Below are 25,271 nucleotides of genomic sequence, written 5' to 3'. Positions count from 1 at the left end.
AAACATGCATTTAACCATTCAAAAACATCTCAGGTGACATTTTGGATAAATTTATAAATTTAAAATTCATATCCTGAATTTATATATTTCTGTAAAGCTGCTTTGTGACAATGTCCATTATAAAATTAAAAATAAAACTGAATTGAATTGAATTTCTTTATGCTGATGAGTGCTATTTTGCTCCTCAATGAGTAACATTTTTTTTTTTTTTTTTTTAGCATCAATTTAGCAAATGTGGTTAACTAGCATCCATGCTAATGGCATGACATTAAAGATCGTTCTTTTAAGTTAATCGTGTACTTTCAGTCTATACTTTGGGTAACACTTTGGGTTTCAAATTGACCTCATCAGTCAATAGCATTGAAACTAAAGAAAAAGAAAGAGAGCGAGAGAGAGAGAGAGTACTTTTCTTCTTCCCGTGATCTTCAGGAAATTTGGATGATGCAAATCAACTTCCTGTTGAACATGTGAGTTGTGGAATAGTCCAGATATTTTATAGAAGTGAATGTGTTCAGGTTACAGAGTTGAGTTTGAGTAAAAAGTACTTCTAATTCTTCATTATCTAAAATGGAGAACTCGTGGAAAAGAATTTTTTCCAGCAATGTGTTCAGATAAAAATGTAAAAATGATACAATTTGTGAAGCCTTTTAATGATTAGGTTTGATTTCAAGGTGAAAGGTAGTTATAGTGGACTGTTAGTTCAATTTATATGGAAATCTTAACATTAATATTCTGGAAATGTAATAAAAACAAATTTTTGATGAATCTGTTTCTGTCCCTAAGGGTTTAATTGAACAAACTACAGTCAACTGGGCTGATCTTCAGTTTACAGAATTCCTTGTTTGTCCATTTTGCATTAAAATGATATAAAAATATACCTGAGATCCAATAAAACCTTTAACCTAACAGTATGAACATATTTATCCTTCAGAATTAAATATATACAAGGCAGGTAACAGCTGTCTTTACTGAAGGAAACATTTTACAATTTTTGAAATAAAATTGTTTTCATTTTTTGTTTTTCATTTTATAAATGTGTGTAAAGCAGTTTATAGCTAATTTCTATTAAATTATATTACTGTTTATATAAAACAGTGTGTAATGTAAAAATACATTAATGTGTGGAGAAGCATGGATTAAAAAAAAAAAAAAAGACTCAAATATTCAACACAGCAGCAGGATTGGGAAAGGCTGCGTTCAGGGTTGCCAGATAAACTGAAAAGATGGTTTGGAATTATGGATTAAATTTAAATGTACAGGGATTGGGATTGTAATGTTATATGGTTAAATAAATAAATTAATTAATAAATCTTTATTAATTAATAAATATTTAATTTTATAAATAGAAGATTAAAAATAAGTATCACAGTTATAAAATAAATAAATAAATACAAACAAACCAAGACAATTAAAATATAAGATTATAAATATGTCGGAAAACAATTGCAAAAAAAAAAAAAAAAAAAAAAAAAAAAGAATGTTAAAATGTTAAAATGTTTAATGTTAAAGTCTAAAGAGAAATGTGCATAATGGGTTTTGTATTAAATTCTGTAATCTGGTTTTGTATATAAAACAAAACGTTATTTCCCCCAATCTGGCAACCGGATTTAAATTTAAATGTTTTAACACATTTTCACCCATAGAGGGCGCGCGTTACCAGATCACATCTTGTGACTCCCCAGGCTGTTCTTCGCTGTAGTTATGGTTGCATCTCAAATACTACATACTGCCTATATACGCGCGCTACCTTAAGTGTAGAGTTCCAGCTGTATGCGCCCTACGTAGTGCGCTCTATATCCAATCAGAAGCTGTTTGGCACTCAGCCCGTGTTTACGCCAAGATGACGGAACAGAGCGCTTCGCCGGAGGATCCCTGGCATAAAGTAGGCACAATTCTGTAATTTTGTAGTAATTTGATATTTTATTTTGTGAAATGAAACAGCTGAGTGGTTTTTACACGTGTATTTAACAATAAAAACACGTCAGAAACAAATGCTTTTTAACTTTGGTGGTATTTACGTTAGCTGAGATGGAAAATTAGCTGTTTGGCTAAACAGCAACATGGTGATGCTAAAGCCAAACAGGCTTTAAAATGCGGATTATTTCTGTAAATAAAGCGTGTGGATGAAATATGTTCACTTGTAAAACTGTGTTATCTCTTTAGCCAGCTTTTATAGTCGTTATTGTGTAGTTGTGGATAATATCTGCACGTTTACTTTACATTGCTCGCTCCATGTTTGTGAAACATTATTTAACTTTCCCTCTTTGTGAATAATCTCCTCACTTCCCTCTGCAGAGAGAATGAATTTATTTCCCTGCTAATTTCCACCACATGAGCTAACTGTTACTTACAGACTGCTGTTAGAGACTTTCATCCTGCAGCTGTTACAGTCTTACATCCTGCAGCTGTTACAGTCTCACAGCCCGCAGCCGTTACACTCTTACAGCCCGCAGCTGTTACAGTCTTACAGCCCGCAGCTGTTACACTCTTACATCCCGCAGCCGTTACACTCTTACAGCCCGCAGCTGTTACAGTCTTACAGCCCGCAGCTGTTACACTCTTACATCCCGCAGCCGTTACACTCTTACAGCCCGCAGCTGTTACACTCTTACATCCCGCAGCCGTTACAGTCTTACAGCCCGCTGCTGTTACAGTCTCACAGCCCGCAGCTGTTACAGTCTCACAGCCCGCAGCCGTTACACTCTTACAGCCCGCTGCCGTTACAGTCTCACAGCCCGCAGCCGTTACACTCTTACAGCCCGCTGCCGTTACAGTCTTACAGCCCGCTGCCGTTACACTCTTACAGCCCGCTGCCGTTACAGTCTTACAGCCCGCTGCCGTTACACTCTTACAGCCCGCAGCCGTTACAGTCTTACAGCCCGCAGCCGTTACAGTCTTACAGCCCGCAGCTGTTACACTCTTACGGCCCGCTGCTGTTACAGTCTTACGGCCCGCTGCTGTTACACTCTTACGGCCCGCAGCTGTTACGGTCTCACGGCCCGCTGCTGTTACACTCTTACGGCCCGCTGCTGTTACACTCTTACGGCCCGCAGCTGTTACGGTCTCACGGCCCGCTGCTGTTTCAGTCTCACAGCCCGCTGCTGTTACACTGTTACAGCCCGCAGCTGTTACACTCTTACAGCCCGCAGCTGTTACACTCTTACAGCCCGCAGCTGTTACACTCTTACAGCCCGCTGCTGTTACACTCTTACAGCCCGCTGCTGTTACACTCTTACAGCCCCCTGCTGTTACACTCTTACAGTCTGATGTTACAGTCTCACTGCCCGCAGCTGTTACACTCTTACAGCCCGCAGCTGTTACACTCTTACAGCCCGCAGCTGTTACACTCTTACAGCCCGCTGCTGTTACACTCTTACAGCCTGCTGCTGTTACACTGTTACAGCCCGCAGCTGTTACACTCTTACAGTCTTATGTTACAGTCTCACAGCCCGCTGCTGTTACACTCTCACAGCCCGCTGCTGTTACACTCTCACAGCCCGCAGCTGTTACACTCTCACAGCCCGCTGCTGTTACACTCTTACAGCCCGCTGCTGTTACACTCTTACAGCCCGCTGCTGTTACACTCTTACAGCCCGCTGCTGTTACACTCTTACAGCCCGCTGCTGTTACAGTCTTACAACCCGCTGCTGTTACAGTCTTACAGCCTGATGTTACAGTCTTACAGCCCGCTGCTGTTATAGTCTTACAGCCCGCAGCTGTTACAGTCTTACATCCTGATGTTACAGACTTACAGCCCGCAGCTGTTACACTCTTACAGCCCGCTGCTGTTACAGTCTTACAGCCGGCTGCTGTTACACTCTTACAGCCCACAGCTGTTACACTCTTACAGCCTGCTGCTGTTACACTCTTACAGCCCGCTGCTGTTACACTCTTACAGCCCGCTGCTGTTACACTCTTACAGCCCGCTGCTGTTACACTCTTACAGCCCGCTGCTGTTACACTCTTACAGCCCGCTGCTGTTACACTCTTACAGCCCGCTGCTGTTACACTCTTACAGCCCGCAGCTGTTACACTCTTACAGCCCGCAGCTGTTACACTCTTACAGCCCGCAGCTGTTACACTCTTACAGCCCGCTGCTGTTACACTCTTACAGCCTGCTGCTGTTACATTCTTACAGCCCGCAGCTGTTACACTCTTACAGTCTTATGTTACAGTCTCACAGCCCGCTGCTGTTACACTCTCACAGCCCGCTGCTGTTACACTCTCACAGCCCGCAGCTGTTACACTCTTACAGCCCGCTGCTGTTACACTCTTACAGCCCGCTGCTGTTACACTATTACAGCCCGCTGCTGTTACACTCTTACAGCCCGCTGCTGTTACAGTCTTACAACCCGCTGCTGTTACAGTCTTACAGCCTGATGTTACAGTCTTACAGCCCGCTGCTGTTATAGTCTTACAGCCCGCAGCTGTTACAGTCTTACATCCTGATGTTACAGACTTACAGCCCGCAGCTGTTACACTCTTACAGCCCGCTGCTGTTACAGTCTTACAGCCGGCTGCTGTTAGTCTTACATCCCGCTGCCGTTACACTCTTACAGCCTGATGTTATAGACTTACATCCCGCAGCTGTTACACTCTTACAGCCCCCTGCTGTTACAGACTTACATCCCGCAGCTGTTACAGACTTAGAGCCCGCAGCTGTTACACTCTTACAGCCCGCAGCTGTTACAGACTTAGAGCCCGCAGCTGTTACAGTATTACAGCCCGCTGCTGTTACACTCTTACAGCCCGCAGCTGTTACAGACTTAGAGCCCGCAGCTGTTACAGTATTACAGCCCGCTGCTGTTACAGTCTTACAACCCGCTGCTGTTACAGACCGCTGCCGTCGCAGTCTTGCAGCCCACTGCCGTTGCAGTCTTACAGCCCGCTGCCGTTACAGCCGCACAGCCCCCTGCCGTTACAGCCGCACAGCCCCCTGCCGTTACAGCCGCACAGCCCGCTGCCGTTACAGACTTACAGCCCGCTGCTGTCACGGTCTTACAGCCCACTGCTGTTACAGACTGCTGCCTTTCCAACCAGAACAACAGGAGCACTAGTTTAACTGCCTTACATCTGTTTTACATCTTAAATCTGTTTTCAGCCTCTTAGACTGTTTTTCTCTCTATATCTGTCTGTCTGTCTGTCTCTCTCTCATTCATATAGATATATATGTCTCTCTCTCTCTCTCTCTCTCATATATATATATATATATAATGATGTCTGTCTTTTTAGATGTCTGTCTGTCTATATATATTTCTGACTGTCTGCCTGTCTATTTGTCCACCTGTCTGTCTCTGTTAATGTGTCTGTCTGTCTCACTGTCTGTCTTTATCTGTTTGTGTCCATCTGTCTGTCTGTTAATGTGTCCACCTGTTTGACTGTGTTCACCTGTCTGATTGTCTGTTTGTGTCTATCTGTTTCACTCAATATGTCTCATATGACTGCCTGTCTGTGTCTGTCTGTTAATGTATCCACCTGTCTGACTGTCTCTCTATTTGCCCATTTGTCTGTCTCTGTTAATGTGTCCATTATTTGTCTTTAAATGTTGGCCAGTCTATTTATGTACTTGTCTGTATGTTTACCTGTCTGTCTGACTGTCTAGTTACCCGTCTATATACCTGCTCTGTTTGTCTGCCTGTTCTGTCCTTTGTATACACAACCTGTGTATGTGAATAGAGCTGATCTGTCTATCTGCACATTGATATAAACTGTCTATCTGTCCCACTGTTTCTCTAGCTAGCGTAGTGGTGAGTGTATGTATGTATCCATCCCCCATCTAGATCTGTCTCTCTGTGTAACTGTCTGTCCACACGTTTGTCCCCGTATTCATTCCTTCTGTTCAGCTATCGAGCCTGTTTATCTAGATCCACTACACGTTTATTACTAAAGCACAAAACGTGACGTTTCACATTGTCAGCGTTAAAAGTAAAAAGACGGTGGGCGCTGGTGGTTAGGTTTTTGAGCACGTCACACAGTAGGGGGAATTTGTGTCCTAGATACAGAGGCATAAAAGCAGGATGTTAGCCAGGTGTGTGTTAGTGAGTCCTTGTTGTACTGCATTGTCATTTTTATTTGAACTGATCTGAGTTTTTCCTTTAATCCCCGGTCGACGCGCTTCACCTCCCAATGGCTCAGCAGACAGACGGCGCTTTCAGCGACAGCTTTGACCACAGTAAGTACAAAAATCCATTTCTGCTTATTTTGTGGTTTAATTAAAAAAAAAAATGCAAGTTTTGTCTATGATGGTCTTTGTTTATAATGTGGTTTAAACCTGCTCTTTTCTCTGACAGACTTCTTTGCAGAAAGTGCCCGTAAGGGATCAGTGGTCTCCAGAGCCAACAGTATCGGATCCACAAGCGCTTCTTCAGTACCAAATACAGGTGACTCTTACAGTCCTTACAGTACTATTACTGTCAGGTTATTCAGTTAAATGCAATTGAGTCTGAGCGCAGATGATGTTCAGAGCGCATTTACATAATAAAAGCATTTGTTAAGTACCGTTCAGTAGCAAGGTTCTGTAAAAAAAGTTTTAATCAACAGTTCAGTCTGTTTCATACAGACTATAAAAAGAAATTTAGTAAATTTAACAACCTGAATAACGTCCACTTTTGTTGTAAATAGAAAGTGGGATGATAGGAGTACTGAAATGCAGGAATCTGTTCCTGTCACTACGACTGAAGGAGGCGTGTCCTTTGTGTCTGTCACGCCCACTGAAGCAGGCATGGCCTCTCTGCGTGTCACTCCCACTGAAGGAGGCGTGGCACCTGTGCATGTCGCTCCCACTGAAGGAGGCGTGGCACCTGTGCATGTGAAATCCCCTGAAGGAGGTGGGGCTTCTCTGCCTGTCAGTCAGCATGAAGGAGGCATGGCCTTTGTGCTTGACAGAGTGTAGGAGGTGTGGTCTCTGTACCAGTCAGAGTGAAGGAGGCGTGGCCTTTGTGAATGACAGAATGTAGGAGGTGTGGTCTCTGTACTAGTCAGAGTGAAGGAGGCACCTTATGCCTGACTGTCCAATAGAAGGAGGTGTGGTGTTTGTTTCTGTCACTCCTACTAAAGGAGGCATGGCCTCTGTGTCTGTCAGTCTCAGTGAAGGAGGTGTCCAACATATACTATTAAATCGTCAACTACTTTAAATCAATCTTATTTTTTTTTTTTTACTTTGGATGAGTAATCATGCATCTAAATGAAAATCATATCTTCTCAGAAGAATAAACACATCTCTGCATTCACTTCTGTGCAAAAAAAGAAATGCTGCTTATGTGTAGTGCTCTTCACAAGGCAAATTCTCTTACAGGATCAGCAAAGTATTTAACTGACTAACTGTTGATTTTTCTCAGATGATGAAGACAGCGACTACAAACATGAGACCAAGGACTCGTATAAAGACCGCAGAAGACAAGCACACACACAGGCTGAGCAGAAACGCCGAGACGCTATTAAGGTAAGACACGGAGGGAACGATAGCAGCCGGAAGACAGAACAGAGAAGTCGAAATACACTGAATACCAAAAAAAAAATTTCAAATATGACAATGGCAAATACTGAAAAGTATTGGCACCTCTTGTGTCATATTGTGTGAAAACACTTCGTTTTAATTAGATCATGAATTCAGTTAAACAGCCTGAGTTTATTACTTTGTTCACTATGTACTCAGTATATATTTTAGTTTATTTCCAGCACATTACTAATGAATATTTATGCTTAAACACACACCTGTAGAAAGGCTATGATGACTTGCAGTCCATCGTACCCACCTGCCAGCAGCAGTCTGAGTTCGCCATGGCTGCACAGAAAATCAGCAAGGCCACGGTGCTGCAGAAAAGTAAGAGTCTCACACACCCCACAAATGAGGAGGTTGATAGCTTGATCAGAATAAAAGGAAATGTTTACATCTAAACAGGAATAGAGTATAGAGCGTGAGGTCAGTCCCAGTAAACTTCTGGAAAAAAAAAGAGCAGATAATCTGTTAATAATCTGATACATGGAAGAATATTCATCATATTATTTTAATCATTCATGAGCAGCATGATGGCGAGGAAACCAAGTTTACAGCTTTTAAAGGAAAAAAGAAGGATATTGTGGGACACTGGGAAAAATTCTATCTTAGCCAATGAAAAATATCTAAATTTCACATTCAGACAAGATTTACATACTTGTTGTCATGGAAACATTGATACTAAGTGCTGCTCCTCGCACTCAAATCTGGCGACGTGTAACGTACATGGAAATGTGGAAATGGAGATTTTTAACAATTTGTCAAGCGTAAATGTAAAGATTTTCAATTGAATTCATTCACATGTAAAAACAACCTGTGTGTGTGTGTGTTTTTGCAGCCATAGATTACATTCAGTTTCTTCATAAAGAGAAGAAGAAGCAAGAAGAGGAAGTGTCCATGCTGAGGAAGGAAGTGATGGCGCTGAAGATTATGAAAACGTGAGTCAGGTTACAAAAAGTGGAAGGCCAAAGGTAAAGCTTTCATGCGAGGCAAGAGTTCTTTTAACGCGTTTAAAGAAGTAGTTTATTCCGAAGAGGAAGGAGAAGAAGAGCCTTTCCTTTATTATGATAATCATGAAAATAATAGGAGTGCCCCTTAACACAACAGGAAAAAACAGTGCCTTGAAAAAAAGTACAGTGACGAAGCTTATCGCCTAGAGACTCTATCAAGTGTTAGTCTAATAGATACTAATAGATATTAAAAAAACTGACAAGTCAGTGTCGAGCAGGGTTTCCCAAACTCGGGGATTTTGAGAACCACTGGTATAGGGGAATACGTCAGAATTTTGGCATGTAAAGGGTTTTCCTAGGCAGCCACACATCGCTTTGCGTCCGTTTAATATTAACGTGTTCATGGGGCTTTTATGATCTCTTCCAGAGGAATCATTTTTCGGGTGCGTGATTTTTGGTGTTGCAGCTCACCGTTTTGCTGACCAAAGTTCAAAGTTTTCCTAGGCTGTTACACATATCGTCTTGTGTCCGTTTAATATTAATGTGACTATAAAGATGGTTTCAATGCTTTTATGATCTCTCCCCGAGGAATCACTGTTTTTGTGCGTGATTTTTGGCGTTGCAGCTCACCGCTGTGGTGTGACTGGATTTGGCAAGCCATTATCTGAATATCAGACTTCTTCAAGCGATCTGTTGAGAGAGTGATGTTAACATGATAACAACGTGACATGCTCAGCAAGCACTAGGACACAAGTAACATGACCAAAGTTCACTATGATGAAATATGAAGCTCTGTGGGTGGATTTGTTTTTTTTTTTTTTTTTTATTATGTTTTGTTTTGTTTTTTATTCTTCCCCTTCTTTTTGTAAAATGGGCTGATGTATTGCTTCCGTTGTGGTGTGGTGGATTTTATTTCAAATGGTTCTTAGTTTCATGAATATTCGAGCTTGCTTATAGAGCTTCTGTTGATTCAGCGAGTGTTATGCCTCCCCCCGACAGAATTCTTTTACAGACTGTGTGATAATCTAATGTGTGCTCCACGATGAACCTACAACTGAAGAAAAGGATTACGTTCTGCCAAGTGATGCAGCACTTGTTATTGTAGCTCTTAGAATGGAAAGCATGTAATAGTTTCACGGTGTCACAACGGTAAATAAACTGGATGTGTTTGTGTGCTTATTAGCTAGTACATACCTGAAAGCTGTAATTCATCCATGTCATGATGAGGCATTCTCTCTGCTGCCACAGTTCAAAAATTCATTTTAAATCCTACGTCTTGTTTATGTTTTGCCATTGCTACTACTGTATTTATAGCTGTCTCGTGAATTATTGGTGGCTTTTAGATGAGTGTCGTAGAAATCTGAGATTTTTAATAAAATTTTCTGGCAGAATTATGTCATTGGCTGTTTTTGGTCACCCGTGATCACATCACATTATACGTACTAATACCGCTGATCTCAACTCAGGACCAAAGATTTTCCTTTGCGATGTGGGATTATGCCTGTGACAGAAAACATTGGGGCAAAAAAATCGTACAGTGTAAAGCAGGATTAAGTGATGACTTGGCTAACAGTGCAGACATAACACACAGGATGAGAACGAGACACCGCGCGAGACCTACTTTAGCAGCAGCACCCTGCTGTGCACTGACGGACACGAGAGGCAGGACAGATTCATCATTTCTGCATGGCTGTCTATAACAAAAGCGCCAGCTTCATAAAAGCGAGTTCAAAAGAACCCATTTTCATGTGCTATTTTGAGCTGTGCTTTTCATTCCCTTTTTTTTTTTTTAAATTTCTTCTAAATGTTTGCTCATCCTCTTGTGTATAGATGTATACATGACCTGTCAGTTTTGTGTGTTGTACAGGAACTACGAGCAGATCGTGAAGGCTCACCAGAACAACCCTCAGCAGGGCAGCGAGCAGGTGTCCGATCAGGTCAAGTTCAGCGTGTTTCAGAACATTATGGACTCTCTGTTCCAGTCGTTCATCACCTCAGTGTCCGTCAGCAGCTTCCAGGAGCTCTCGGCCTGCGTCTTCAGCTGGCTCGAGGAGCACTGCAAACCGCAGGTTACACAGCCTGACACACACATACACACACGCACGCACACATTTATGCTCAGGGGACACTTTATTGTATATACACACACACACTCTGTATTGGGGCAGTATGTAGGTGAATGTATTGGCCCCCATTGACCACTGACACAACCACTACTGACCAGAATTTAGTCAAGTGGTAGACACACTTATGGCATTTTCACACTTGCATTTTTTTTTTTTGGTGGTTGTTTGCCCCAAGAGTTCAGGGAGTTCGGTGAACTTTTAGTGAACATTGTTTTTCGAGCCCGGGAGTGGTCCAGAGAACGGGTCCCTGGTCCTCTTGAAAACGTTGCTCTGGGGTTCGCTTCAGCCGCATCAGGTGTGGCTCTGGGCCACATTCCGAAGAACATGATTGGTTCAACTGGTCACGTTACTTCCTGTTTCATGCTTGATGATGGCAAGGAAAGGGTTAGTATAATCAGAGGAGGAGATTGAACAACTTACTGATATATGAAACCAGCCTTTAACAGATCTGGAGTACTGTAATTTATTCATGTTTGGGGTGTGAGTGTTTGCACTCAGAGCATCATGAAAAATGCACATCTAGTGTCAGCTAAAAATCTTCTTTTTTTATATATATATATATATATAAATGAGATCTGCTTTTCATTTGCAGCTATTCCTGGATGATGACGTGCATCTAAATAGCGTAGTTCTTCACTGAGTGTTGCAACGTTTCTGACTCACCAAACCACGCTTAACAGAAATATTCCTCTTTTTAGCTGCAAGCTTTACTAATTACTCGATAGCTAAATGCAGTTTTCAAAAGAAAGCTAATGAGCTTGTGTTGGACCGATTAGTGATGGTAGGTATAGTATGGTAAAGTCCACCCAAAGGGGTTCCTGGTTCACAGAAAACTACTCACTCTGGAGCAGGAACTAAAAAGCTTCCTGGAAATACAAAGCTTTCTGAAATAATTCCAGAAAATTCTTTCAGTAGAAACACGCCTTAATTTGCAGAATCGTTGAAAACTTTCCTGTGATGAAAATACTTCACTGAGGAGATGCTGTAGTTTCTCCTTTTTAGATCAGAACTCTAATCTGGGTCCACTCATAGATGAAAATTTGCAATTCGCTTTAAATTGTGCACAAAATGCAGTATATAAGGGCAAGGCTGTGCATCCAAAAAGCACAGTTCTTCACTGTGTGCGTGTTGGTACAAAAGGAAAAGAATACAAATGAAAGCAAGTCTCAGACTCAAGTATTTAGACCAAGTGTGAAAAAGCTTTTTATCCCAGAGACATGAAGCCAACAGAACACTGTTCTGTATTTTTTCCTGTTGATTCTTCACCGTGTGTGTGTGTGTGTGTGTGTGTGTGGGTGTGTGTGTGTGTGTGTGTGTGTGTGCTCGCTTCACAGACGCTGAGGGAGTTTGTGGTGGGTGTCCTGAGGCAGCTGAATGGCCAGCTGTATTAATGCGCTGGAGATGTCTCTCACACTCAGGATGTGGAGTTCACAGAGACTTCAGGTTGCTGTACTTCTACCAAAGGCACAGATTATTATTATTATTATTATTATTATTATTATTATTATTATTATAGGGCCTCAAGTGCCTGTCCCACAATGCAACATGATACACACTGTGCCACTTGGTTTTCTGCAGTGTAAGTAGTTAAGAGTGTTAGCCCAAGTGACAGGTGAATGTGGTGTGACTGGGGTTGAAATATACAGAAATACAGACAATTTATGCCTCTGTATAAGGCAGAAGATATAGTGGTTAATAAGCTTGTTTATAATTAAAGGTTGCATTGTGTGACAAAATACAGCCACGTGGACTGGGGTGTGTTCCAGCTTACATGAGTGGGTGATTACAAGATGAATATTTAGCAATTCCTAAAAATTGGTCGACCTGATATTATACACAGTATAATATTCATGCTAATGCTCAATGTACTACTTTTAGATCTGTCTTTATTCACTTCATCCAAATCACGGTATTACTGAATCTACTCTGAGCACAGGACTCAGTACTCAGGCTCAACGGCCCACCAGTGACCCCGAAGGCCTCTAAGTGAATGTCTTACCACTTTCATCTGTGACATACCCCTGTAGAATGATGCTGATGAACCCTAGATCACAGCCCCATTTCAGTACATATCCTCCTGATGACATCATATCTCAGGCATGATATGGACTCTATCGTATATCTGAGCCACTTTCAGTCCAAATTTAAACCACACAAACATTAGATATGGTACATTTAGTTTGGCCCCTTTTAGGCCCCGATTCTAAATGTCATGACAATTACACCACTGCTTAGTTTTGGACCACCACTGACCCACAGTCCACCTGCCATTCTCATAACTGACATTTTGTTCCTAAACTTAGCCATATTTGGCCCAGAGTTATCTGCTCTCTGAGGCTTTCTGGCAGTCCAGACTTTTGAACGCCTGACCTTCTGGTCTAAAGTGTAGTAACTTCAACTGATGAACTCCCACTGCCCCATTTACTTTATATCCTCTCATCCACTTATTCAGAGGGTGTGGCTACATACAAAAGATGTCTTTCCACTGAGATTACAGAACCTTTTGAGGAACTTAAGCAGTCTGGAACTTCCCAAATGGAAACTCCAGAGCCTTAGCGAATGGGATCTCTGGAACATTCCCGAATGGGAGGTCTGGAACCTCAGCGAATGGGATCTCTGGAACATTCCTGAATGGGATCTCTGGAACATTCCCGAATGGGAGCTCCAGAACCTCAGCGAATGGGATCTCTGGAACATTCCCAAATGGGAGCTCCAGAAATTTAGCGAATGGGAGCTCCGGAACCTCAGGGAATGGGATCTCTGGAACATTCCCGAATGGGATCTCTGGAACATTCCCGAAAGGGCGCTCCAGAAACTTAGCGAATGGGATCTCTGGAACATTCACGAATGGGCGCTCCAGAAACTTAGCGAATGGGATCTCTGGAATCGTCCCGAATGGGGGGGTCCATAAGCTTCCTGCATGGGAGCTCTGGAACTTCTTTCCCACTCCAGGACATGTTCTCAGATGTTCATCATCTTTATTGCTAACACTAGCTAGCTGGATAACACAATCTAACAGGATTTAAAAAAAAAAATCCCTGGAGTACAGTGACAATGCTACAGCTACTCAGAAATGTTCTCACAGCGGTATCTCCTAGCTTTAAAAAATCCACAAAATGCAGTATATAAGGCCAAGGCTGTTTAACCGGCTTTAATATAATTAAGCTGTTTTGATCTTGTTGTGCAGGAAGGAAAGAGGAAGTGCTGATCACGCCCACGCCATGCGACTCTGTATTGCTCGCTAACACACCCCAGTTCCATGTGTTGTTTATCAGCAGCTCTTTAAACCAATGCAATAATGTCAGTGTTTATTATGCATGTAAAGTGTGTGTGTGTGTGTGCTCTCTTGCTTACCTCTGAATCAGACTCTCTTATTATCAGACCAGTCTACGGGTGTGATCTCGAGAATGTGATCTACACTGAGTGAAATGCTGAACTATCACACGTTTGTGTTTTCTCTGTTACCTCATATTCAGATCCCAAAGCACAACTTTAATTACAGAACGGTGGTTCCAAGTGAGACCAAACGTAGCGAGTTGTACTAATCCAAGATGTATAAAAAAAAAAAAAAAAAGGCAGCATGATTGTGAAGTGTGAGAAAAAACGAGCACATTGGATGCTCATTCTGGTGCCTTGACTACTTTCTTAAACGTACACACCAATCACAGGGGGAAAAAAAGGCGACAAAACCAGTCAAGATGAGAATTCCTTTGTAAAACTTTTAATGTAAGTCATTTAGATGTTCTTTTAGAGTCACCCTTAACTTAATAAAACACATTTTTATGATTAAATCGTCCCAGAGTGACAAAAAAAAGAGCTAGAAAATTTCTTTGGACAAAAAAAAAAAAAAGAAAGCAAGTGTTATGACATCATAAAATAAGAGCCAATCAGGTTCCAGTATGCAAATTATGTTACACAGCACCAGTTTACTAGTGCAAGGGGCATGATGGTAGTTTTGGGGGCGTTTCTAATTTGCATTTTATATATTTTTTTTTTTATGAGAGTAAACATTTTGTTGTCATGTCAAGCTATTTATTATTCAATTTTAAAAGATTATCGTCTTTAAAACAAGTTTTGGGTGACTTTAAATGGGTGTGCGTTCTCATTTTATTCAGTACAAAGACATTTTTATTATTATTATTTTATTTTTTTACATCCACGGATTAAGCCCAGTCCTGGCTCAAACATGAATGCTCTATTTGAATAAATAAGATGGTGACTAAAATAAAATGAGGAAATGTTCTCAGGAAAACAGACTGCTCTGTACATTCAGGACTTATTTTAGTAAAAGATGTTTAATCATTGCTGTGCTGGAAGAAAAGGGACTCTTTCTGTCTTTAGCCATATTGTGGACGCGCCACACAATCGCAGCTCAATGCATCACAGACGCAGACACTCTGTGCTTAAGATCTCTGCTGATTGCAACCAGAGAATATTCTCCGTCAGAATATTTTTGTATGAATGCTCTTTGTAATCGGAAAATAAATGTTTAATGTTGAAACTTATTTACAGTTCTGTGCAGTTCTTCTCCACCCACATACATCATAAATAATAATAGTAGTGATGCACGAGTATCTCCACTCTGTCCGTTAAAGTCAGAGCTCGTTACCGCCTCGGGATTTTCTCAGCCCCGGTGTCAGACGTTAGGAATCGTCACTTTATGATCCTCATCTGTTTCAACTCCAACCTCCTCCTGATCAAACACAAACACACAACACAAGGATTAAAAATAGTGTTACCTAGCATAATGAACTAAAATACAGCGAGCTAGCTAAGTGCATTAATAAAGACTATTGGAATAAAAGTTGTTTATGATTAGCCTCTTTTAGAAAAAGTGTATGTTGTAGCACACTGTGTCCTCGCATCAAGGGCAAAGTACGAAGCCCCGCCCATGACATGCAGGTAAAAAAACAAACAATATATTGTGGCCACATTTTATTAATTCATTCTTAGCTTACCCAATATAAAAATCATGGATCTTTCTTTCTTGTCTTATTTACAAATGCTTGCACACAGCATGCCAGAAATGAAGACCTAATGTTTCAAACCTTAAATGTAGTATAAAACCTCCACTTCTCCAACAGCAGCAGCTCTATATTGAAACACCCGATAAGCACTTTTTAATTAACAGATCATTGAAATAGTGAGAAATAGCTGATTCCAATCTCAGTTGGAGACAAGGCCTGGTGTTGAAGTTCTTTCCATTATATGGACATACACAGTAAAACGGGCCTCTGGTTTTGTTCAATGTGGATACAGAAAAACACAGAGGAGCAGAGAGAGAAAAAATAATGTTTGGACCAGGAAGAGGAGTAGTCTGATGAGGAAGAGGAGCAGTTGGACCAGTGAGAGGAGTAGTCTGATGAGGAAGAGGAGCAGTTGGACCAAGGAGAGGAGTAGTCTGATGAGGAAGAGGAGCAGTTGGACCAGGGAGAGGAGTAGTCTGATGTGGAAGAGGAGCAGTTGGACCAGGGAGAGGAGTAGTCTGATGTGGAAGAGGATCAGTTGGACCAGGGAGAGGAGTAGTCTGATGTGGAAGAGGATCAGTTGGACCAGGGAGAGGAGTAGTCTGATGTGGAAGAGGAGCAGTTGGACCAGGGAGAGGAGTAGTCTGATGTGGAAGAGGAGCAGTTGGACCAGGGAGAGGAGTAGTCTGATGTGGAAGAGGATCAGTTGGACCAGGGAGAGGAGTAGTCTGATGAGGAAGAGGAGCAGTTGGACCAGGGAGAGGAGTAGTCTGATGTGGAAGAGGAGCAGTTGGACCAGGGAGAGGAGTAGTCTGATGAGGAAGAGGAGCAGTTGGACCAGGGAGAGGAGTAGTCTGATGTGGAAGAGGAGCAGTTGGACCAGGGAGAGGAGTAGTCTGATGTGGAAGAGGAGCAGTTGGACCAGGGAGAGGAGTAGTCTGATGAGGAAGAGGAGCAGTTGGACCAGGGAGAGGAGTAGTCTGATGAGGAAGAGGAGCAGTTGGACCAGGGAGAGGAGTAGTCTGATGAGGAAGAGGAGCAGTTGGACCAGGGAGAGGAGTAGTCTGATGAGGAAGAGGAGCAGTTGGACCAGGGAGAGGAGTAGTCTGATGTGGAAGAGGAGCAGTTGGACCAGGGAGAGGAGTAGTCTGATGTGGAAGAGGAGCAGTTGGACCAGGGAGAGAAGCAGTTGGACGAGGGAGAGGAGTAAGAATATGTGGTGGTGTTCAAAGGAGAGTAAGAGCTGTTGTCACTGATGAAATAAGAGCATCATAGACCATGTGATAGACCACGGCTTATCACAGAGATGCTGGTGAAAGAGTCCAGCCTAATCTCAAACTGTGGCTTCCATTACCTGGAATTTTCAACAAACCAACAGGTAGGTAATGCATTTCTCAAGGGCTTCTTCCATCATTACTGTTGCTGTGTTCCACAGTAACTGTAAGCCACCGGTCCCAATGCAAATCCATATGTTGTAATTTTGTTCCTCTACAGGACACAACGTCTTCCTCCCTCTGGGAGAAGAGGAAAGCTCCTCAGTGAAGACCAAGAGCATGCCATTGCAGGAATGGTTGCAATAAAACTGAAAGAAATTCAGACCAGAACTGTAGAGGACAACCTGGTATTTCACAATGTGGAAAGCATCAGACTGGCTACCGTTGCTCAGACTCTGACCAAACACAGAGTTGGAATGAAACAGTTGTATACAGTCTCTTTTGAAAGGAACAGTGTGTGGATCAAGGAACTCCAGCACCAATCCATCCAGGTATGGTGTCTATCCAGTATGTCTTATTCTACAGTGAGTTTTACACTATGCTACTCTAAGTGTAAACACGGGTTGCAGTACATACAGTAGGACAAAGTGAAAAGCATTTACACACACTGTGTTTGGAGCCCAAGGTCATGTATGTCAGATTTATTATCATCATTGGCAGCAATTCCATGTTGCTAATAAAGCTTTTACTGCAGCAATTGTCATTCACTGTTTTTTTTCTACTGTGCATTCTACAAAAGTACTTACTCATGCACTTTTAGATGGTATGTTGCCAAGATTGCACACATTCCACACTCAACCAAAAAATGTAGTGGTTTACAGTAAAAGGAAACACAATAATAAAAAGCAATGGATTTCATATTGTCTAGTGTATGCAGGTAGAACTCAACTGACAAGTAATGCAGACTTTGTAATGTAACTTAGTATTTTGACGGTCTTTGTCATACTGACTGTATGTTCCTGTTGGAGAGAAAACATGCTAGTGTTTTGCCAGAAGAATTAGATATTGAGCCAAGTTTGCCATGTTTTGACGGAGTTAGTGTGTGTAGAGGAGGTATTTAATGAACAAAAAGTGGTTTTGAGCAGGAAATAACTATTTGGCTAACTGTGTGATGTAGGTGTGATGCTGTGTTAAGAGTTTACAAAAAGTATCTTAAGTGTGGTTAAACGCTTGTTAGCAATTGTAAAAAACTAATAAAACATGGCCACAATTTAACTAAAACAAGGGAACAAATTAATAAAACGTGCTCACATATTAATAAGTAGTGGGAACGAATTCTTAATTCATGGCCACGATATATTGGTTTTTTGTTTTTTTTAATGACGTGCATGGCTCTGTATGAAATATCAGAGTCTGGCTAGCGTTTTTTCGTCATTTAACCACAACTTGACTGTTACTTACAGCAGGAGAGGTTTGTGCTTGACTTTATTGTGTGCGGGTTTGTAAGCATTTCCGCAAACCTGCATGGATCTCGGTGGGATTCGTAATGTGTAGCTCACGTTATAGTTACGAGGTACGTCGTAACTGTAATACCGTGAATTGCCTCAAGTCTAACCATGGCTACATGGCGAGTAATTTTTTTGCTAGGTGTTTTTTTTTTTTTTTTTTAAACTTACTCGTCTGCTGAGAAACTACAAATTTAAGTGTAAAAAAATTGCTGATAAATGCAAATTCGTTTATCGAACAACATTCATACAGTGAAAATGAAACACGGATGCACAGTGTCAGAAAGTGGTATAAGGAAGACGCTTGTACACAAACAGAGGTTCGAACCTTAGGACGTTTGAACCAACAAACAATAACGACTCACCAGAAATTCTTTCTTGCTTTTCGGGTAACCCTCAAGAATGGCTCCCATCATATCAGTGGCCTGGATAATGAAAAATGAAACACTTATGTAAGGAATAAAACACTCATGTGTGTGCTGTTATAGGAAAATAATCAATGATGGAGCGGTGTAATGCGGCTCGACGCGAAATGGAGTTACAGCACATCCTGAAGCTGATTATATTCTAATAACAGCATGTCCTGAGGTGTTTTATTTCTCTTATATCACAGCAATTTGGCACCAATTACATTTTTTTATGAATTAACGAATGACACATCATACTTTTTATTCATTTATAGTTACATTTAGAAATAAGTCATGTTATTTTTTTTCTCTAGAAATTAATAAGACACAAAAAAATGCAGCTTGTCATGACTTTACAAAGTGCTGACACTGGAGACTCCTTCCAGAAAACATCACCATATCAACAATTATGTTTCTATACAAGCCCCTGTGAATGAGTTGTTACTACAGAAACACTGAAGTATTAGAAAAAACACCGTAATATAAACCTGTGATCATAATAAGAGCCAAAACTACTGTAAGAGCTGCTGTGATAGAAAATCTGTCTAGTTAATCAACACCTTCTGACCAATCAGAATCGAGAATTGATCAGCGCTGTGGTATGAGAGCATTTATTACGTTCTTTTTTTTCTTTTATTTCAGCTGCAGATGTTTACCAGTCTCTTGCGTTTCTTCCACTCCTTCACATAGAGGCTTCTCTCCTTGTACACCTGCCAGCAGAGGTACAAAGGAAAATTTACGAGTGCAAATACAAAATTTTTTTACGATTATATCCCTAAATTCACACCATCAGTGCTGCATTTGTATCATAGGAGCCTTTCTTTTTAAAATATACTACTCATTCTGTCACTACAGCAAATTAAATTAAAGCTTCCTCGGAATTTAGTAACATATTTACTTATTTTAAAGTTCATTCTGCCAGGGTACCTGAAATTCACATTTTTTTTTATGCTGGCATGTTTACAGCAGTTACAGAGTTACTATAAAGTTAAAACTGTAGCATTAACACTAACTACAGGAAGGAGGAGATGATCAGGAGCTGATGTGTGTTTAATTTTATCTTACAGTGACACCCAGTGTTCAGGTCAACACAGTATCTAAAGTGTGTATTAAGTATTAGCGAGAACAAATGCACTCCTGAGAGCTCCTGTGCCACCATGTGCTCATTTACTTTTGCTGTAGTGAACTGTTTTTTATTGGAAAAGCTAGAAACAGAGAAATTCACTTATTTACGCAAAGGTAAAATCATGATAAGGATTAAAATGTTTGATATAAAATTCAAACTAACACGTCTGGGTGTACAAAATTTTCCCAAAATATCTTCTGGGATTTTTTTTTTTCTTAAAGGATTAGTTATTATTTGGTTATCTGACGCACCTGATGCAGCCCATCACGGGCCTGATAACAAGCTCATAAATGGAACCAGGATAGACAGAGCAGAGAGAGATCTACAGTAAATCGACTAGTGATTTGTTGTTAAGACCATTAAAAGCTTAATATTTTGCCATTTTTATCCACAATAACATCCTTCCTTTCACTGCTATGAACCCCGTCTACCACAAGGTTTAATATATTGAGCGTTCTAAGATGCTTTTCTGCTCACCACGGTTGTAAAGAGTGACTACTTGAGTTACCATAGCCTTCACCTTCCTGTTAGCTCAAATCAGTCTGGTTGTTTTCCACTGACCCTCTCTCATCAACAAGCCGTTTTCTGAAATTGGGCCTAAGCCTGGTTTTAGACTAATAATAATAATAAAAAAAAAAAGATAACGTATGTTGCTTTTCTGATAGAGTTACAGCGCTGCTTTAGGGTGAAAAAAGTTCAGTAATCTGGAATACAGTGTGAAAACAGAAATTTTGAAACCCGTTAATTACACTTCTAGAATATTTCTGCAAATATTTCCACATTATAAACTGATATTTAGTGTCATCGGTTTAACTCCTTTCCATGTTGGCTGGCGTATTAAACAGATCTCAGACCTTCTCTCTCTCCTCAGGCGTGACATGATTGGTGGCTGATTTGATTTTGTGCAGTCGAGCTCTGTAGCCTTCACACTCATCCTTCAGCTCCTTAATCTGCCTCGTCATCTCTGCTGTGGTCAGTGAGCTGTTCAGCTCCTTCAGCTCTGTGTGCAGGCAAAAAACAAACAAACACAGCAAAGCAGGTGAGAGATAAGCATGTGGAAAACTTCTCGTGGATGGGAAAATCGTCGATTCTTCCATAAGTTGCGATTCACTTTTAAAACTATCTGCATCATTGAAGAAAAAATATCATTAGACTTTTACGGAAGTTTTAAACTGTATCCAATTTTCACGACATAAATGATTTCGTATTTGAATGTTTTTGAATATTAGTGAGTGTATAATTTTATACTTACACAGACCCACATTAGCAGCAGAGCGTCATGAGGATATATACTTTTATTTAAAAAAAAAAAAACTTTTATTGTTTATTTGCCCACAATGATGGCTTCCTGTCACTGACATTTCCACTGATTTTCTTGATTTTTCAGCAAAACCATTCGCCAACTTTAACCCAAATTATCAGTGAACCCAAATCCCAAGTATGCACTATACATGCTCACTCCATAGGGCATAACAGAGTGGTGTTATAGTAGCCATGCAGTGCACTATTTCCCTAAAAAACATCATTTGATGTCATTTGGACTCAGCCGTGAAAAAGCACATGCTGGGATTTAATTATTTGTAGCCTAATATCACTTTTAAGACACAAATGCATACATAATTCTAAAAAAAATGTGAAAATAAAATTAACTTACTGGTGTTTATTTAGAGACTTTGTTCTACCATCAATGGACACGAGAATCATGCTTAGAAATCTTAAACATTTAGGATCTTAAACATTAAAATGTGTTGGGTTTTTTTTGGGGTTTTTTTTTTCCTGCCTTCAAATTCAGCAATATTACAAAATTTGTTCTGTCAGCTCTAATGAAAATATTATTACTATTCATGATAGATGAAAATGGAATGAGTAAGGAATAAAACACTTGGCGGTGAGCTGTTTAAGGAAAATGATCAAATTTTCACATTTTCCAATCACAGCATGCGCTGTAGCGCTTTACTCTTCTCATACCACAGCGACTTTCCAACAATTACAATTAAAGAACGATACGTCATACTTTTTATCTGTTTAATTACGTTTAACATTGTGGAACGTCTGCAGAACAGTTAGTTCCTGTTATCACTTACGTTACAGCAGATATAAACAGTTATTCCCTCACCAGACTCGCTTTTTTCCCTTGTTACCGAGTAACCGCAAAGTGCTGACACTGGAGACTCCTTCCATAAATATTAAATAAACATCTTCTTACAGAAAACTTCATTATATAAATAACTATACATTTTTCTTTGTTAAATAACAACACTTTTATTATTAGTCTCAGATTGAGATATAGTTCCTGACAAGTCCCGGTGAATGAGCCGTTACTATAGAAACGATAACATATCAGAATGAGTGCATTAATAGAAACTCTTGATTTGCAGCTGCTCTACTGTCAGAGGTGCTGTTAGAGAAAATGAATCAACACCTTCTGGCCAATCAGATTTGACATTTTTTTGAATACATTTTTGAAATGAAATTGAAATGTTTCTGCATTAAAAAATACTATAAAACAGCAGCAAACATTATTGAAAATAAATGAAACAAAGTCAATATTTGATGTGCTTAAAAAAAGAAAATAGCAGTCTCAGGTACAATATATGCGGTTTTATAAGGAAGTTAATTGGTAGGTTTTACTGAGCATCTTGCAGAAGCAGCCACAGTTCTTCTGGAGACTTTGACTGTCGACTCGCTTCTTATTTTTGCAGCAAAACCCAGCAGCCTTCATTCTGTTTTTTTTGTCTGAAAAGTGTCTCTTATGTAATCTGCTGCTTTCTTTACTGACATACAAACATTTTTCAGTATCATTTAATTTTGTGCTGGAAAACTAGCATTTAGAATGTAGATAATGTAGAAGTCATAAAATAAAAATCTATAACATAGTTTGTAGTAAAAAAAATAGGGTGCCTAAGACTATTACACAGTGCTGTATATGTGATAAACAGCAGGCGTGTACCTGTATCGAGGTGCCTGCAGCTCTGCGTCACCGTCTCCACCTGTCTGTTCAGCTCTGAAATGCGGCAGTCCATCTGCTTCAGATCCGCATCACTTACATCAGCGAACTGAGACTGAAACGGACACACACACACACACACACACACACACACACACACAGAATGTTAAAGACATGTCTTCCTCACTGACTGGTTTCTCAGCAAAATCATACTACCATCTGCTTTAAAGTGTGTAAACAAACACACCTGATCTGCAAAGTAGATCTTCTGCTTGCCGTAGACCTTCTCTCTGATCCGGCCATCTTGTGCCAGCTGCTCCATGGCCTTCACCACCGCCTACACACACACACACACACAGTTGAGTAACCACTACAGAGACAGCGTGTCATCACATGTACATGATGCTTAAGAACCTAATTCCACATTATATATGCAAAGCACAATATCCTGTTCTGAAGACTGTCCAGTGGCAGAAAACGTAACATTACAGCTTTACCTATAAATGTTATAAAAGCACTGACACTGGAGACTCCTTCCATAAATGTTAAATAAACGCCTCCTTATAGAAAACCTCACCATATATCTGATTACACACTTTTATTTTTTATCATTTTTTTTAGCATTTGTGGAGCAAGTTGTTACATATTACAACCAGTGCATTTATAAAAACCTGTGTTTTGAGTTCCCACTCTTATGACGCAAAATGACGCAACGCCTTCTGACCAATCAGAATCGAGAGTTCAGCAGCGCTGTGCTATTTGGTGACTTTTTGGTCGTACCGTTTTTCCGAGTCCGTGTTGCTTCTGCAGGTTACTGAACACATCCTGGGCGCTGTACGGTCTGTTTTTCTCATTCAGATAAGACAGGATGACGTCTGCAGCTGGAATAACATCAAAAAAAAGAAACAGCAAGATTTTACACGTAAACTAGTTATCCGCCTGAATTAAACAAGATTATACCCGTTTTCGGACAAGTCCCGCCCCCTGCGCTACGATTGGCTAGTAGTTCATATTCGTCAGATCACCGCCAATGGGATTGTGTGAGTACAATCCATTAGCCAATCCTCGCACAGAAGGCGGGACTTGTCGGAATTCAGATAGGGAAAAACAGTAAACTGTTTGTGGTAGCGCATTAGCTAGCAGTATTTACTCATATAAATAAAAAAAAAATCTGTATTCTGAATGGAACAAGCATTACTCGTTTTTGCACTAATCGGCCACACCTAATGAATAACGTTTATACTTACCTCCAGAGTCTTTTTTACTCATTTTTAGTCTTCAGTAGCGATGAAACAATCCTAAAATCTCGCTCTGTTTATTCCTCTGAAGTTTCGCGCGCCGCGTTTCATCATGGGACTTGGTGTAGTGACGCGCCCGTGACGTCAGATCCGGTTAGCGACGGCTATTCAGAGTTATCAAGAAAATGCTTGTTGCTAAGCGCTTGATACTCGGTGTTTGAGTCAAGGTGCTTTACAAATAAGGGACAAAACTGAATGGTTTGAAAGTTTAACATTTTTAAAGACTTTCCTGAACTCAAAAATGTTTTTCTTTTTTATATACCTCAACCACAAGTGGAGTTTTAAAGTTTGGTCACAGAAAATGTTCACTTCAAGACGCCATTTTGATTCCACTGAAAGACCCCAACGCAGTGTTTGTCTGAAGCAGCTGCTGTTTCTTGATTTCATCAAAACTCTTATGTAATATATAAGATAAACAATAAGACCACAAAAACTATATGGATTTTTACAGAAGCCTTTATTCATAGCCGAAGCTTTTCAGAACATTCATCGCATCCAACAGCCATTTTATGTTTAATAATTTCTCATAGTTTATATAAAAAAGGCATTTGTAAATGATTATAAGTCATGTTTATATCATACACTGTTTTAAGAGTTCTTAATAAATCTGTTGTCATCTCTATATTATCTCAGGTTTATCTCAGAATTATCTTATCTTAATTATCTTTTATGATCCTGAGCTGACAGACAGGCAAACACCGCACCTACAGATATACAACTTTACCGAAATTTCTCGAAATTAATCAAAGTTCTCACTCTGATTATCATCATCGTCATCCATATCGGTCTCTCTCGTCACCTGAGGTAAACGTTACTCGCAATATTTAAACCTCATAGTCGTCTCTCCACTCCACTGATCTCTGTTCACAAAAATAATCACAGATTCAGTCAGTTTTGTTCGGTTGTCTAAATTTCTTGTTATTAATGTGGTTTATTAAGTCATTTAAATCAACATTTTTTATACTTTGTCCACTGTCATCTGTACAGCGTGTCTAAGCGTCATGGACATTTTGACAGCCGGAATCTGAGTACAAACTGAACCGATTAGATTTATGTCCATTTCGGACATAAAGGTAGTAATTTTGTAGACATCTTCAAACTGTGTGATTTCAGCAGTCTTTACGCTGTGTGAGATGATCGCAATAAATTCTTGGCCAAATTCTACAACAGACTGTTTGATAACATGTCAGATGATACGATGAAGATCCTCTAATGATAGACCTGTGATTAAAGAAA

General features: G+C 40.4%; 2 protein-coding genes across 3 annotated transcripts; one reads left to right on the top strand and one right to left on the bottom strand.

Moving 5' to 3' along the window:
* Positions 1 to 1,767: 1,767 nt before the first annotated feature.
* On the top strand, positions 1,768 to 15,076 carry mlx (MAX dimerization protein MLX). Of its 2 annotated transcripts, none has more exons than XM_053239157.1 (8): positions 1,768 to 1,882; positions 6,136 to 6,172; positions 6,291 to 6,380; positions 7,338 to 7,441; positions 7,720 to 7,822; positions 8,334 to 8,433; positions 10,313 to 10,514; positions 11,906 to 15,076. In XM_053239157.1, the coding sequence occupies exons 1-8, from the start codon at positions 1,841 to 1,843 to the stop codon at positions 11,960 to 11,962; spliced, it is 735 nt and encodes a 244-aa protein (XP_053095132.1). In that variant the 5' UTR covers positions 1,768 to 1,840; the 3' UTR covers positions 11,963 to 15,076. The 2 variants fall into 2 exon arrangements, with proteins under 2 accessions (XP_053095132.1, XP_053095133.1); XM_053239158.1 differs by having other exon boundaries at positions 1,770 to 1,882; positions 6,139 to 6,172.
* psmc3ip (PSMC3 interacting protein) lies at positions 14,408 to 24,307 on the bottom strand. Its single transcript, XM_026916473.3, has 8 exons — positions 23,985 to 24,307; positions 23,518 to 23,618; positions 22,985 to 23,074; positions 22,741 to 22,852; positions 20,645 to 20,790; positions 19,321 to 19,374; positions 18,623 to 18,682; positions 14,408 to 15,264 (listed from the first exon to the last, which is right to left on the bottom strand). The coding sequence occupies exons 1-8, from the start codon at positions 24,004 to 24,006 to the stop codon at positions 15,208 to 15,210; spliced, it is 642 nt and encodes a 213-aa protein (XP_026772274.1). The 5' UTR covers positions 24,007 to 24,307; the 3' UTR covers positions 14,408 to 15,207.
* Between the last annotated feature and the right edge of the window lie 964 nt (positions 24,308 to 25,271).

This window comes from Pangasianodon hypophthalmus, chromosome 13, assembly GCF_027358585.1.
Source record: "Pangasianodon hypophthalmus isolate fPanHyp1 chromosome 13, fPanHyp1.pri, whole genome shotgun sequence".
NCBI classification, from domain to species: Eukaryota; Metazoa; Chordata; class Actinopteri; order Siluriformes; family Pangasiidae; genus Pangasianodon; species Pangasianodon hypophthalmus.
The sequence above is the reverse complement of the archived record's forward strand: the minus strand, read 5'-3'. Positions and strand labels throughout refer to the sequence as shown.